Source organism: Sorex fumeus, unplaced genomic scaffold (genome assembly GCF_029834395.1).
Source record: "Sorex fumeus unplaced genomic scaffold, SorFum_2.1 ptg000054l, whole genome shotgun sequence".
In the NCBI taxonomy this organism is placed as follows: domain Eukaryota; kingdom Metazoa; phylum Chordata; class Mammalia; order Eulipotyphla; family Soricidae; genus Sorex; species Sorex fumeus.
The window spans coordinates 11070510-11086019 of NW_026606111.1; the positions used below are offsets into that span (position 1 = coordinate 11070510).

General features: G+C 32.9%; 1 protein-coding gene across 5 annotated transcripts in view; it reads right to left on the bottom strand.

Annotated features, from left to right (window-relative positions):
* EPHA7 (EPH receptor A7) overlaps positions 1-15510 on the bottom strand; it is a 180207-nt gene that overhangs the window by 12188 nt on the left and 152509 nt on the right. For 2 of the 5 annotated variants that reach the window (XM_056125477.1, XM_056125475.1), the window contains exons 8-14: positions 12855-12963; positions 12037-12092; positions 6978-7091; positions 5261-5446; positions 4472-4533; positions 2874-3083; positions 939-1088 (exon numbers count right to left, since the gene is read on the bottom strand). In XM_056125477.1, the coding sequence (XP_055981452.1) occupies positions 939-1088; positions 2874-3083; positions 4472-4533; positions 5261-5446; positions 6978-7091; positions 12037-12092; positions 12855-12963 (887 nt within the window). Of the gene's footprint in view, positions 1-938; positions 1089-2873; positions 3084-4471; positions 4534-5260; positions 5447-6977; positions 7104-8098; positions 8406-12036; positions 12093-12854; positions 12964-15510 lie in introns of those variants that run through there. The other 3 variants (XM_056125476.1, XM_056125474.1, XM_056125478.1) reach the window with 2 other exon arrangements.

Genomic DNA, 15510 nt, shown 5'->3' on the forward strand with positions numbered 1-15510 from the left:
TAAAGCTTTGCTTCCACTCCTTCTTATGCACTCCCTTGGAAAATTCACTCAGCAGTGATGAATGAAGGTCTTCTCCAAACTTCTATTTCAAAGCTGGGTGTCTTCCTAGATTTTACACATTTGATCTAACATGTATTTGCATTTTTAACACATTGTGTTAGAATGTTTTAGTATTTGAAAGGTTTGTCGCAAAATTGTTCACTTCACAACATTAAATCTAGTACAAACAAGTTTTAACTTGCATTTAGGTCACATGATTTTATAAATTGTTGTTCGGGGTGAGAAGGGTAAGACCGTTATCTCCTACAACACCATGTTTTATGTCTTAGAATGTCCTCATGGCAACAGGTATACATGTAATAAATGCATCTTAAAGAATTTCCCATGGATACTCCCCTTGTGACTATATTATAAAATATCACTATGAAACACTTAACAATATTGATCATAAAATATAAATTGCCTCCTGAAATTAAAATTTAATGAAATCAGTCAATAGACAATTTAAATAGATTCTCTCAGGAAACAAACAAATAAGCTTCAAGATTAAAAAAAAACACACAGCCTTCCTTCCTCTCCCTTATGCAAATTGTTCTTTTACTCTTTATATTTTTTTCAAGATAGCTTTGTGAGCAGAGCCCCATTATTCTTATTTAGAAGGAAAATGTTTTGTAGCTTTATATTATTTTGAGAAAATTTAAAATTAAAACAATTTTAAAAGACAAAAAACATTCTCAAATGAGAAACAATGAAAATTACTTGAATACTAACATATAGTAATTAATGTTGTACTGTATATCCATAATTGTGGAAAAGTAGTCAAAATTTCTTGATAATTATATAAAAGTTTCTTCTGAATAACTCATTACTTACATGTTCCAATAAAAATAGACATTAATGCATAAGGTAATTTTTGTTTAAATAATGGTGACACCTACATCTTGATTTGACATGTCCCAGTAAGGTCTTTCTCCATAAGACATAACTTCCCACATGACAATTCCATAGCTCCATACATCACTGGCTGATGTGAATTTCCGGTACTGGATAGCTTCAGGTGCAGTCCACCTCACTGGAATTTTCCCACCCTGTTATAATAAAAATAATATTTTCAATATTCAAGATTATTATAATTTATAATGGTACCATTAATTTTCAGCTAAACATATGGCATCTGATTGTGAATCTAACAATATTTAAAGCTACTAATTTATTTTCTAAAATAATATTACACATTTTTATTTTTAAAACAATTTAGTTTAGTGGGATTTATGTAGTGTTAGGACAAGTGTGGAGTCAAAAGGCTAAATTAGAGAGAATAACTATGAAAACAGAATAAAATATGGCTTTATTAATTAAATCCTAATATTAATCTATTTTCTAATCTCACAAAAATTGTATCATAGTTTATTTTCTCTTAAAATCTTTATCAAGGGCCCAGAAGAATAGTGCAATAGTTTATGATCTCTGTCTTTCAAGTCTATGGTCAGGAGTTAAATGTGCACCTGTATTATCAGACACACTGAACGCGATCCTGACTGCTCTGTTCTTTGAGCCTGATAATTCTGATACCCTTGGTCTCTGGATCTGAAACCAATGTCTAGACTGCAGTTATGTATGTATAAGCGACTGGAATGTGATGCTTGGTGACAACCACAATGAAAGGAAGATGTTTGAGCACTGTACTGATCTCCAGAAAACCACTACAATTGGAACACACATGTCCCAGCTAAAGAGTGCAACACCAGTGCCCGCACTGGAGCTAAAGAAATGTAAACCACAGTGAGCACCATGGTCAAAGGTCTTGAGACCTCCGTTCATTATGGTAATAGTATCAACAACAACAAATAAAAGAGGAAGTTAGATATTAAACTTATTTAAAATATGATAATAGAGGTTGGGAAAATAGTATAGAGGACTGGCCAACCTGGAAGTGATGTGGCACCAGATCTCCAGAGATAGCTAGCCCTATTGGCCCTGAGCACTGCAAGGGAGAATTTAGAGGTCCAGAGAACTTAGAGGCCCCCTGAGAACTGCTCCAGTCTTTCTGGTGTGTCCCAGCACTTCAAAGCAGAAAGATGACAGCCTGAGTTTTGGCACTGAAATTCTAACCCCACTGGCTGAGTATTACTGGGAGTGGTCCCCGAGCACTCTGAGAACCATTTGGGAGTCCTCAAATAAATAGCACTGTCACTGTACCACTGTCCTACCATTGTTCATCGATATGCTCAAGTGGGCCCAGTAACGTCTCCATTGTGAGTCTTTTTTTTACTGTTATTGGCATATTCAATATGTCACGGGGAGTTTGCCAGGCTCTGCCGTGCAGACAGAATACTCTTGGTAGCTTGCTGGGATCTCTGAGAGGGCCGGAGAAATTGAACCTGCATTGGAAATGCAAGGCAAACACCCTACCCACTGTGCTATTGCTCCAGCCCCCTCAAATAAATAAATGTACAGAATAGGGTGATTACATTTTCTGTTGTAACTACACAGGCTACTCACTGTGTACTATTCTACACGTTTGCACATGATTTGTATTAACAGTGTCATTGTAAGATTTCAAGATAAACTTAGCTTAAAATTATATTAGATAAATAATACAAGATATTTAATCTGTTAGTTTACAACATTTAGGACTGGGAAAATCCAAAGGTATTTGTTAATTTTTGAAAGATTTCTTCTTTTAAATAATATGTGAATCATAATTAAGTTAAATGTGAATGGTGAATGAAATTTTCACATAATAAAATATAACCACTTCAATCTGAGATCAATTTGCTTCTTAACTCCCGTTTAGTTTACATTACTAAATCCTTTCTTAGTAGGAAAATCTTGGAGATTTACAGAGGTGTAGTAATAAGAATTTTTCTTACAGTAGTTGTATAGACAGCTTCGGGATCATCCTCTATAACCCTGGATAGACCGAAATCTGACACTTTACAAACAAGATTGCTGTTGACAAGAATATTTCGAGCTGCAAGGTCCCTGTGAACATATCCCATATCAGCCAAATATCTCATTCCAGCAGCAATTCCTCTCAGCATTCCAACGAGTTGAATGACTGTAAATTGTCCATCATGTTTCTGCCAAAGACAAAATAAAAGCCAGTTAACTGAATGTTGAAAGTGAAAAGACATCATCATGAAAAGTCATTAACAACTGTATAATAGATAATCAGTTATTTATAGCAGGAATTATATAACAAGAATTATAAAATAATGTTCTATATAATGACTTTTCTATATAATATATAAGTATTTGTGAAAATCATAGGTGGTGATTTAACTTAGAGTATCATTTTAGTAAATGATCATTTTTATAAATTAATGTATTAGTTCATGACATTTATAATTGGGAAAATCCGAAAGCACATACTAATTTTTCAGAGAATGAAATATCTAAAAAACATTTTTCTGATAGCTAATGTTTTTCACACATACCCAAAACATTAAATCATCTGAAATTATACAAAGGAATAAAGTCAACTACAGATTTTTTTTATCAAAATGATAAAAAAAAGCAAATGATAAAAAGTATTGTGCATGAACAATAAGGAACTAAGAAGTTAAAAAAATAATACTAGTTGATTTTGTTTTCGGCATATTCCTTTCCTTGTTTTGCTATTCTGAGGAATATTTATTGCAACAAAGAGTCCCTAAAATAGAACTGCTAGCAAGTGGGAACACTTTTACAATGGATTAGCCACCAGAAATTTCTAATCCACTTTACATTCCAAGTTTTTTTTTCAAATTGAATTACAAATACATACAATACATTGGTTTAGTAAACAATCTTTCTAAGTGAGCCTTTTTTCTAGTGAGTTAATAGTTATGCTATTACGAAAATGCAGCAATAAAAATTTATCTGAGTGCTTGGACTTCTTATAAATCTAGGTCTATGTATTGTTCTATTTTATGAATGATAACTTTGTTCTCTTATTTTTTGAATTATTTCCTCTTTTCCATTTAAAAAAAGCTAACACAGTCCAGGTACTTTGAGAATAAAAAATGCATTTTTACAAATTCATAATTTTTCATCTATAAAAATTGCACATTATTAATTTTAACATGTTAATACTTCCACATTTTATGTTTGATATAAACATAATAATGTGATAGAAGTGATTCAGTAAAGCAGAGTTGGAATCACTGTACCCGTAATGAATGGTTAACTCCTTTTTAATTCTTCTCTGTATTACCGTCATGTTTAACTGAAATTTTACTGAGAAAAGTGAAATGTATTCAAATTATGGAGACTTCTGGTATTCCCTATTCTTGAGGTAAAATGTTAACAGAAATTGTTTATCACCTAAGTGCTCAGCAATGATTCTAGTTCCAAAGAGCACTCTGAATATTTTCTTATTATAAACTACATTTTCTGACAATTATATTCTATAATCTCACATCCTACATTGCAAAACAGCGTTCATAAAATTATATATTAGCACTAGAAGTATGATTTTGTTACTTACCCTGAGAAATGCATCTAGAGCTCCATTTTCCATAAATTCTATGACAATCATGACTGGCTTTCCTAAAATTAAATATATAGATACGCATATGTATACACATATATATAAAAATAAACCAAAAATCTCCAGAAATCACGCCCTAAACTTCAAGGTGATGCCTTTTCTAATTCCAAATAGAACACATTCCTGAAAGACAGAGTGGGGAGGTGGTGAGCCTTCAAGTGTTTTTCTAGGAATGCAGCTAAGCTCAAAGAACCATCAAATGTTTGTTTTGAATATTGTCATGATTCATAAATTTAAACAATAAATCACTGTGTATTCTGACTCCTGCTTTGTTAATAGAAGTCAGAGAATGACATGGTACTAACAATCAACTTTATGGCTTCCGAAGTTAACGGAAATCTATTATACCAGGTTTCTTCTTTAACTCTAGTCCTGCTTACTTTATCCTTTTTACTATTTTGTTTGGGGCCAAACCCAGCAGTAGTCAGGGCTTACTCCTGGCTCTGGGCACAATGATCACTCCAGTATGGTGCAGGGGACCGTATGTGGTACCAGGAATTGAACCAAGGGAGGTTGTGTGCAAGGCAAGTGCCTTACCTGCTGTAGTGTATGTCTGGCCCCATGAACATTTTTTTCTGAAACCAAAGAAGCATTGTTTTAAGCAGTTACACCCCTCCCTCCCCAAATGAAAGATTCCTATTCCATTTAGAATATACTCATAATTTGACTTGATTATGTATATCATACAGTGTCACTTTTACAAATAAAAATAAAATTAGTATCTACCTCTCGTAACAACCCCTTCCAAATGGACAACATTCGGATGGTCAAACTGCCCCATGATACTTGCTTCACACAAAAAGTCTCTCCTTTGTTTCTCTGTGTAACCAACTTTCAGGGTTTTGATGGCCACAGCAACATCTCTTTTCCCTGGGAGCTTCAGTCGACCACTACAGACTTCTCCAAATTCTCCTGAAGTAACAGAAAAGCGCAGAGTCTCAATTTCAGAAATATCTTCTTTCTCAAAATAAAATAAAGAACATTCATTAAAAGCGCTTTTGAGCTTTTCCAAACTACATGCTATCCAAGCGCTGTTTTAATTTTAATTTTATTTTAGGCACTGTGACCTACAAAACTGATAGTGGTAGGATTCCATACATAAAATAATTCAGCACAATATCCACTACAGCTTCTGCTTGGCTCCACCAAGGTTCCAGTGTTGCCCTCTGCGCCCCCATGATAAACTTCCTACTGAAGACAGGTTCTCAGTTTTTGTTGCCTTTGGGCTTTGCTATTTCTCCACTATGTTCCTTTATATCCCGCATATGAACATTCTCTACCTGTCACCCCCCCCCCAAGTTTTATTTTTGACCTGGATTAACAAACTCTTTCAGAAATAACATTTAGATTTGAAATATACTGTCTACTAAAGCTTAAGAGCACATTAGCAAATGCTATGACATCCACTTACATGCTTTTACAATTTGAGAAGCAAATACTTCCTAGAGATTTAAAATCCATGACCTCATAGAAATTACATCTGCTGATTTTAAAGGGTTTGGTTTTCCAAATGTGCAATTATTATCAAAATGTACTGTATCTGCAGAAAACTTTTAAAAAATACTCCATACGTAATAATTTTGTCATGGATTTAAGTAGTACAGCGGCTATGTAATGCAAACGCAAGAAAATAAGATACAATTGAAAGGTGTAGGGGCTGGGAGGAGAGTTCAGCTTTCAGAGGCACAAACTTTGCATAGACTAAAATCTGAGTTTGAAACCTGGTACCACACGATCCCCTGAGCAGTGTTGAGTGTATCCCTGGAGGCCCCTGAGCATCACTAGGTGTGGCCATAGGGGTCCTCAGCACCACTTTGGCCCTGGTGATCCCTGGCACCACAGAGTACTAGCAGCAGCACTGAACCTTTCAACCCCTCAGCCTGGTTCTCTGAACATTTTGTGAGTGGAATCCCTGGAAATTGCTTGAGATTGCTCCCAACAAAGAAAGAAAAATTAGCAAGAATACGGTAAATCAAGTAAGAGGAGATGTATGTTCGAGTAAAATTCAGGAACATTACATTTTTTATTTTGAAGTAAATTGTTTGCAGTTATTATGAATTTATCCCAGGACACTCACATATGCATGACAAGTAGAACATTGGTATAGATTTCCAGCCCCTAGTTTTTCCTTTCCCAATGCTAAGTCATATCTTGAGTTTCCATACTTGAAGTAACATAAGCCAGAACTATTATGGAACAGCATGAAATAGAACAGTACATTGGAAATTTAACAAAAAAGATACACAGAATCATTGTGCCCCATGCTTCTTTTCTACTTTTTTTTTGAGATTTCATAAACAAGCACAGCCTCATTGCTTCTAACAGTTCAGGTAAATGCAAAAGTTCTATACTTGAGGTATAATTATTTGCCTGTCATTATGATGTATGACTTTCGATCCTGGCTAAATGGAACAGCTAAACAAGGAAGCTACAACAGCCTTACCTGCGCCAATCACACGCTCAATTTTAATACAGGAGGCATCTAGCTCCTTGGCGAACTGATGGACAGCTCTATTTGGGTCCTCATAGGTTTCAGGGTCAATGTAGGTTTTGGTGCCTGGAAATTTAACTGTAATGATGTAAGAAAGCATGACTGTGATGAAGCAAAGCACTTATTGTGCAGTCAGCCCAGGAATTTCATTATGCAGAGTGCTCCTTGGAACAGTGAACTTGCTTCCACATCACCTGATTCACAGCAGTTTTAACAGACTACTTCAGTCTGCTGACGTATAGGTATTATCTGCAAGCTTCTATAGGTAACATGGGATCCAGTTCATAGGTTACTAACTGAATTGCTTTTCCAGTAAATCAACAAAAGACATCACCAAAATGCTCTGACATGACTCTTATCAGACTGGAGGTTTAATTAAATTCACCACTATCATGGCATAGTTCATGCCTTACTGAGGTTTGTAATAGACTTGGAAACACATTTGTAAATCTATCAGTCAGTCAATCAATCAAGTTAATACACTGGGAAAAGAAGACATTTCATTTACAGGTAGCCTACTATACTGACATCAATATTAAAAACATTTAGACATCTTACTTATTCTTTTGATTTATTTTTTTAAAGACCAACCACCGTTGACATATACATAAAATTAATACAAGATGTGAGGACTACTATCACAGAGTCAGAGAGAAATATACTAAAGACACAGTTTCATCTTCACCGTGAGGGGCAACGGAGGTCAAATATACAAAGTGCAGAGTAAAGTTAGAAAATTTACAAGATTCCTGGGATCTGCTAACCACGTATGACAGCAATTTGAAAGAGGAATGTTTCATATGATTTTCAGTCATAAGGCTCAATAAAGAGGTAGCCAATATGCCTCTCAGGAAAGGTAGTCAAAATTCAAACAACATTGAATCATCTTAAAAGTTAAAATCTTAAAATGCACCCAGAAGCATGCAGGTAACAGATAATGTTAATGTTAACTTTAAATCAAATTTTATTACAATGATGTATTTCAATGCTAATCATTTAGTTAGACATAGATAAGTCAGATAGGCATATTTTGTTAGATGAATGCAATGAAAAGAATTACACTATATCCTCAAAAAAAAAAACCTTTATTGTTTTTAACAAAGCCACCAAACAATCTTTTCATTAAATCTTACTATTTGGAGAACAATATAATTCTTCATGTATTACACTGCAGCCTAACTGTGCTTATGTCATTACATTAAATTAAAATTATATTTAAAAAATAAATACATAACAAACAAAAAGAAGCAGAATGTATAAAGGAAAATGGGATTTAAAAATCTTGATTTATTCTGCTGTAGTTGTGTATCCAAAATTGATTGTCTTAAACAATTATTGTTGCAGTTTATAAAACTGACAGATGCTCATTTGTTACTAAAGCTGAACATGAAAAAAAACACAAGAAGAAAAGAGAGAGGGGATAGAAAGAGAAAAGAGAGAAGAAGGAGTACAGGGAAGAGGGGATGGGGAAGAGAAAAAGAGAGAAGGGAAGAAAACAATAGGTTAACCTCCTAGATTGGCAGGCAGATGGAGAATGAGCCATCTTCTCCCTTTTTATTTTTTTCCTTCTTTCTTTTCTTGTTTATTTGGTTTTGTTTTCTGATAAGGGAGCTAGATTGGAGGTAACCTTCTGCATCTCAAATGGATCTCTGATGGTTCTTTATTCATGCTGTCATAAAACATTTTGACAGGCTAGAGCAATTTTGGCACAAAAACATGAAATACTGCCCAACTTGGATTCGAAGATGTTGTTTGAAGAAATGGTAGGAGGAAACAAAATGTAAATTAGAATTGCTTCACTAAACTCCTCCATTGTGTTTATATCTTTAAATGTAACACTTGGGGCCATGGGAAGTTGAGGGTACCTGATATAAATTACTGGACAGTCTATTAAATTTGGTGCTCCAAACGCTAAAGTTAAATGGTTGCTTTCATATTTCTGCAAAAATTCAATCTGGATTCTTAGCACCTAAGAAAATTGACTACATGCTCAAGGAATAAAAAGACACCAACTTGTAAATAGCTTGTGACCATAGTGTTATACTTTATATATTTTGGGTGAAGTCATAAAGTCAAATGAAACGCCTGGATCTTGTCGTCTGACAAGTAAAGTTATCTTTATTAAAAAAGGTAGTTAAAAATATTATGTATTTACCCGGTTAGAATATGCTGTGTGCACTTTGATTTTTCATTATTCACTTAAAACTAGAGATTTTAAATAAGTAAAATTCTAATATAATTTTCATAAATTCCATCCAATATCAACAACAGTGTCTATCTTAATAGTATGAACTTTTGTGTTTTAACATATCATTTATATTCTCTTGAATGTTAAATATCTTAAAACCATCAGTGATATTTTGCTATAGAGATAAAAACAAATCTTGACTATGTTAGCAAGTAAAACATGCAATTATATTTTTTGTTCTAATTACAAACTGGATGTCAAACGTAAAAAAAAAGCAAATGGCACTATCAAAATCTTAAAACATACTTGTGAGTATTAAACATAATGCTATATAAATGTTAAAGATAAGGCATGTTTCCATTTACCCTCTCTATTATCTACAGTCTAAAAGCAACTATACTAAAGAGTATATCTCAGATATACTCAATAAAGTAAAAGTAATACTATTAAAGTAATATCAATTGATTCTGGCATGAAATTATTTCCATATAGGTAGAATCAGGGATTCCAGGAATAAGGGTTTTATGTCTTTCTTCCTTCTCTTCCCTCCAAATTATACATGCATATATATTTATATGTGTACATATGCATATATATGTTATTTTAAATGTACTTATTTTGGGCCACTCCAGGTGGTGCTCAGAGCTTACTCCTGGTTCTGCACTCAGGGATCACTCTTGACAAGCTCAAGGGACCATATGATGTATTAGGGATTGAACCTGGGTCAGCCACATGCAAGGCAAGTGCCCTACCTGCTGTACTATTGCTCAGGACCCTAAAATTTATTTTAAGATATATTAATTTTGTTTTTGGTCTATACCCAATAGTGTTCAGGGTCTGTTTCTGGATCTCTGTTCAGAGTCACACCTGATGGTGCTCAGGGAACCATTTAGTGAGTGCTGCTGATCAAATTGGGACTGGATGCATATAAGGTAAGTTTCTTAAATCCTGTACTTATTTTCTGGCCTACCAACATATGAATATATTTAAAAGTAGCTTTTCATTAATTTACTTTGTGTTTTGGGGCCACATCTAACAGAGTTCAGGGTTAACTCCTAGCTCAGCACTCAGGGATCACTCCTGGCAGGGCCTGGGGTATGCCTTGGATCAAATCCAAGTGGACTGGCCATGTGTAAGGCAAGTGCCCTCCCACTGTGCTATCACTAATGGCCATTTAAAGTAGATTTTAGTTTAGGGATGCAAATTTTGATCCTCTCCTTTCTGTCTAGGGATGTGTTAAAAATATTGTCTTATGTAATACAAGATTTTAAAAAGTAACTTTCAATTTTGGGGTACATATTCTAGCTATAAACTCGATGACTCTCTCATAAATAAGATTTGCTACAGGCAGAAAAAGTCCTTTTGGATTAGCAAAAGGAAGAACAACATGTGCAAGAGAGGTATCAACCTGAAGAGAAAATGCCAGAATCAGATGTTTTTAGTTTGAATTTGGTATAGACTTAAGTTTTGTGAGGCACGATCCTTAGAAAATAAGGCACAGCCACCAACGGGGAAGAAGAAATATCTAAGTCGGATTATGCTACAAAATTGTTAGGGCTTTCTCTGAACCTCAAGGAATAAAGCTTCCTCTGGCCATACATTTTTATATAATTTACAGTATCTAACATACTCTTTCTGCCTTCAGATGTTGCAATTTGATAATTTCCTAATCAATTTGAATGTGTATTGGGTAAAGTCATTTCTTAAGAAAACTAAGGTAAAGTAACTGTTAAAAAAATAAACATACAATGAAGTAATTTGGGAATAATAATAATAGTGTCGAATACTGAGACTTAATTGCACAGTTTTTGGATTGATGCTTGCATGTTTATAAATTTAGGATGAACACCTAAGAATATAAGTGTGGAGAGTGACATAAAATTTTGATAGAGATGTGAAAATATAATATTTTTGACACAAAATTTGTTAATCATGAAAAAATTTAATAAAGTTTTAGCTGCTAAGAAAATAATAAATAATTAAAAATTTATTTTCAAGGATTAAAAATAAAAGAAATACTGGATTTGGGTAAGCACCTTTTAAAATGCATTACCTGACTTTAACAGAAGTAGAAACAGAACAGTCAGAGGATACAATTTAAGTGACTATTTGTTTTCTACTTCTCTGAGTGATGTAATACCACTTATTCAAACACATTTTATAATTTTATCTACCATTCATATTGCAAAAAATCTAATTAATGTATACGGGCATCTATTTCTTTGGCTCCCTAAATTACTTTCTGCATATGATTTATAAAATATAAATTTTAAGAATCAGGTAACCCAAATCCATAGGAAAATATCTGGGAACAAATTCTATTAATCTATTTCCCATGAAATACCTTTAAGTTCCTATAAGTGATGAAAATTCGAAGTAGCTAATGAAAAAGAAAAGAGGCGCCTCAGCTTAGTCTTTTCTACAGCATTATTTGTAGGGTTGGGGAAAAAGGGAAAAATCTCTAATTTGAAATGAGTTGCTTACCTAAAATGTGGGCTCATGCAGTAATTAATGAATTACTAATATAATGGTATGGAACACTTGGGCAACATTCGCAAAATGAAAAATTGTGATATAAAGGAGCTATAACATACTGAAGTTAAATAAAGTTTCTTTTGAGAAAAAACCCTGAATATATTTTATTTTCAAAATTCATATTTTATAACTTTCATTCTGAATATCTTGTTCAAGTGTTTGAAAGCAGCATTCTAATCTCAAATAATTTCAAGCATGATGTACTAGGAATTAATTCATGCCAATCAAAACAAACAGATTTCTGTATTAAATGTGGTATATAATAATAAAGAAAAGCCAAACACTTACAATGAAAGTAAAGTTCTTCATCTCCCTCTTGGTCAGCTTTACTATATCCACAATGTCTGAAAAATATTTTGATGAGATTAACAAATAGCCTTCAGAAAGTTTCAGTATGACATACTTTATTTCACAAGCATTCTTTATACTTAAAATATCCCATTTACATGATAACATGTTTTATGTGATTTTAATATATTTGATGTCTTGCAAATTAGAACTATATACAAAATATAAATATTTCCCTTCCAGGTATAAACTTATTTAATATGAACATATTTAATTTAACAAAGTGGGACACATGATTTTACAAGATACAGAAAACAAAGATTTTTGTGGAATGATGAAAAAAGGGACATATTTTGAAGTGCTTTAGTCTCTAATCCATGAGTGACTTTCATCAAACTTTTTGCTGAAATAAATAATAGATTTTATTTAACTCTTTTATGTGCTTTTATTTAGAAAAACTGAAGGGGAGTTAAAGAGAAAGTACACATCATAGGTCATCATGTGGTCAGTAGAGAATATGCTAAGCAATAGATTTTAAGTTTCCACATCATAGACAATTAACCATTAATGAACCATTATAAAGACAAACAGTTCCCCAGGTATCATTTATGTTTATTACTACACTTTAACACTGAAAAGAATGAATAAAAATTCATATATGAGAATTTACAATAATCATTCTCCTTCAACTAAGGGCAATGGCCATATATATAAAAATATATATATAAATTTATAACATCCATAACATGATATACTAAATAATTTAATAATAATTCTGAATAATTGTATGGTAAAAATTAAAATGTATTTGTCTTTACCTTCTTCCAATGATGAAACCAAAGACCATAAATACCAAAATTATGGTCCCTGCTACTGCAACCACAGCAATGATAATAACAGGATTTTGTTCACTGGATACGGCTGTAGCTGTAGAGAAAGAAAACAGGCTCAGAAACTCTCAAGTCCAGGATAGGACTTGAGGATTTAAATAAAATCGTATAAGCCAGAGCAATCTATTATATTTAATTCAAATCTATGTTTAAATAAATTATATTAAATTACTAAATTTTATATGTTAATTTTTATTGAAAAAATTGATAAGAAAATACTTTTATATATTTTACATTTCTTCACTAGTAAAGGAACATATACAATATCTTATTAAATGCCTAGTCCCCATATAGTAGCTGGAAACTTAGTTATAAATTAAACAGTAGAGAACTTTAATCAACAATTCTTTTTGGATTTCTATTTTTCCTTCTAAGGCATTTAATCCTGTATCTGTGATATGTGAAAAAGAAGCTGAAATGCATACTCTGTATTTTTCAAAGCATCTTAAGTGCTTTTTAATTCATGTCATCTATAGAAAAAGCACATAATCATAGTAAATCATCATGAATTTATTATTCATCCCAAGTCAGGACAAAGAATAGCATTTTTGCCTATATTTTTACGTAGAGTATAATGAACACATTTGAGAGTTTAAGATGGCAGAGGAACTAGCCCATTTTAAAGAGCAAACATTCTACAAGTATTAAAAAAAACATTTAAACATCTAATTGCAGACACTTCCTGCACAATACTAAGTGATTCTTCTCTGCTCATTAACACAGCCCAGCTGGACCTTTTTTGAGAGTCTCTTTGGGAACTGTGCATGTTTACATGTCCTTTGAAGCAGCTCTGATTCCAATTCTTCATCGTCACAAGGTCTTTTCATTTCCATTTTTCCAAATTAGTGAACCTTGACTTATATGGTATTTCACAAATTGTCATACTACCCAAATAGCATTATATTTTCCATACCAATATAGACTTCATAAAGTAATCAAAGGAATGGAAAACAACGAAAATGCACATTTCAATGAACAAATCATCTGTAAATGATATATAATGCCAACCTAATATAATTTGCCAACTTTTAAAGCAATCAACAACTCTAATCTTTTGTTTTAGGCAGGATGGAAAATACTACTCCTTCCTGATGGTGGCAAGGGACAGAGTCTCTAGAGTAGGAAGTCATATGAGAACAGATTATGTCTTGCTATAACTCTTCTTTCACAACTCTTAATTTTATTTAACTACTCTTTATGGGTAGCTACAATAATAAAAAACATTTAAAATAGCTTAAGTGCATTGTTTTCTGAACTGCCTACGTCAGTATTGGCTGTTTTGCCCCCTGAAGAAAAGGCACATAGTAAAAAAATAGAAAAAAATAAAAAGAGTTTAAGTGATATTATTAAATTACATTCTATTATTCAACAAGAAAACAGCATAGTTTTTGTATTTTGTTTGCTTTATCTACTTTTCATATGTACTAACAAAAGGAAAAACAATCAAGTATATGATCATGAAGAAAGATAAATTGTATGTGTAGAAATTGTTTCCATTCAGCCAATGGTTCCCATGGGTTTAATTCTTTGCTTGTCGTTGACTCAACTCTTCCCTAGATTCAGAAATAGAACTACAAAGAATAAGTGAACTTCAGTGAATGATTAAATTGAATGTATAAATATTTATTTATACATTTTATAGTGAAGATCACCTCCTAAAATTTCAATAGTCAAACTTTATGTGTAATATTTTCATCATCTTCAGGAGTAATCCATTGAAAAAGTAATTTTTAATATAACCATATGCTATAGTTTCAGGATTTTATTTTATTTTATGTATTTATTTTTTTGGCTTTTTGGGTCACACCTGGCGATGCACAAGGGTTACTCCTGGCTCTGCACTCAGGAATTACTCCTGGCGGTAGCTCAGGGGACCATATGGGATGTTGGGAATCAAACCCGGGTTGGCCATATGCAAGGCAAACACCCTACCCGCTGTACTATCACTCCAGCCCCAGTTTCAGGATTTTAAAGCAGTAGGGTTCACTCAGAATTAAGAAGAGATATAGTGATGCATATGCAAGAGATAATCCATTAAAGTTCTATATTCCAATAATGCTAAAATGATTTTGATGTTATCTTCCCTTTTGTCCTGCTTCCTAGCACAGTGAATTCACTATTCCTGAAACTAAAATATCATTGAACTATGTATTATTCTAATATTTCTATGTATAGAAACAATTTGTGTTCCAATTTCTCTCACTATATTTAAAACTGAAAGCAGCAACTTTGTCATGTGTATCTATGCATCACTGACTCTTAGCATAGCACCTTATGCTATGTCCGGAGTTATTAAAGGGTGATCAGGGAAAGCTTGTGGATTACTTCAGAGCTTTACAAGGACTCTAAAAGATCAAAACTAATTCCATATAACATGACTGCATTTGCCTTTTCATTCTCATATACTCACAAATGCACAGCTGACTTTTTCAGGTTACTTGTCCAATAATGTTATCAATAAAGACTAATGAAATATGTTTTTTGTGTTAAAATTTTATAATATGATAAATATTGAATGTAATTCAAATAAACACAATCTCTTTGGGGATTGTCAATATTTTAATACCTTCAAGGATTTCTGAGA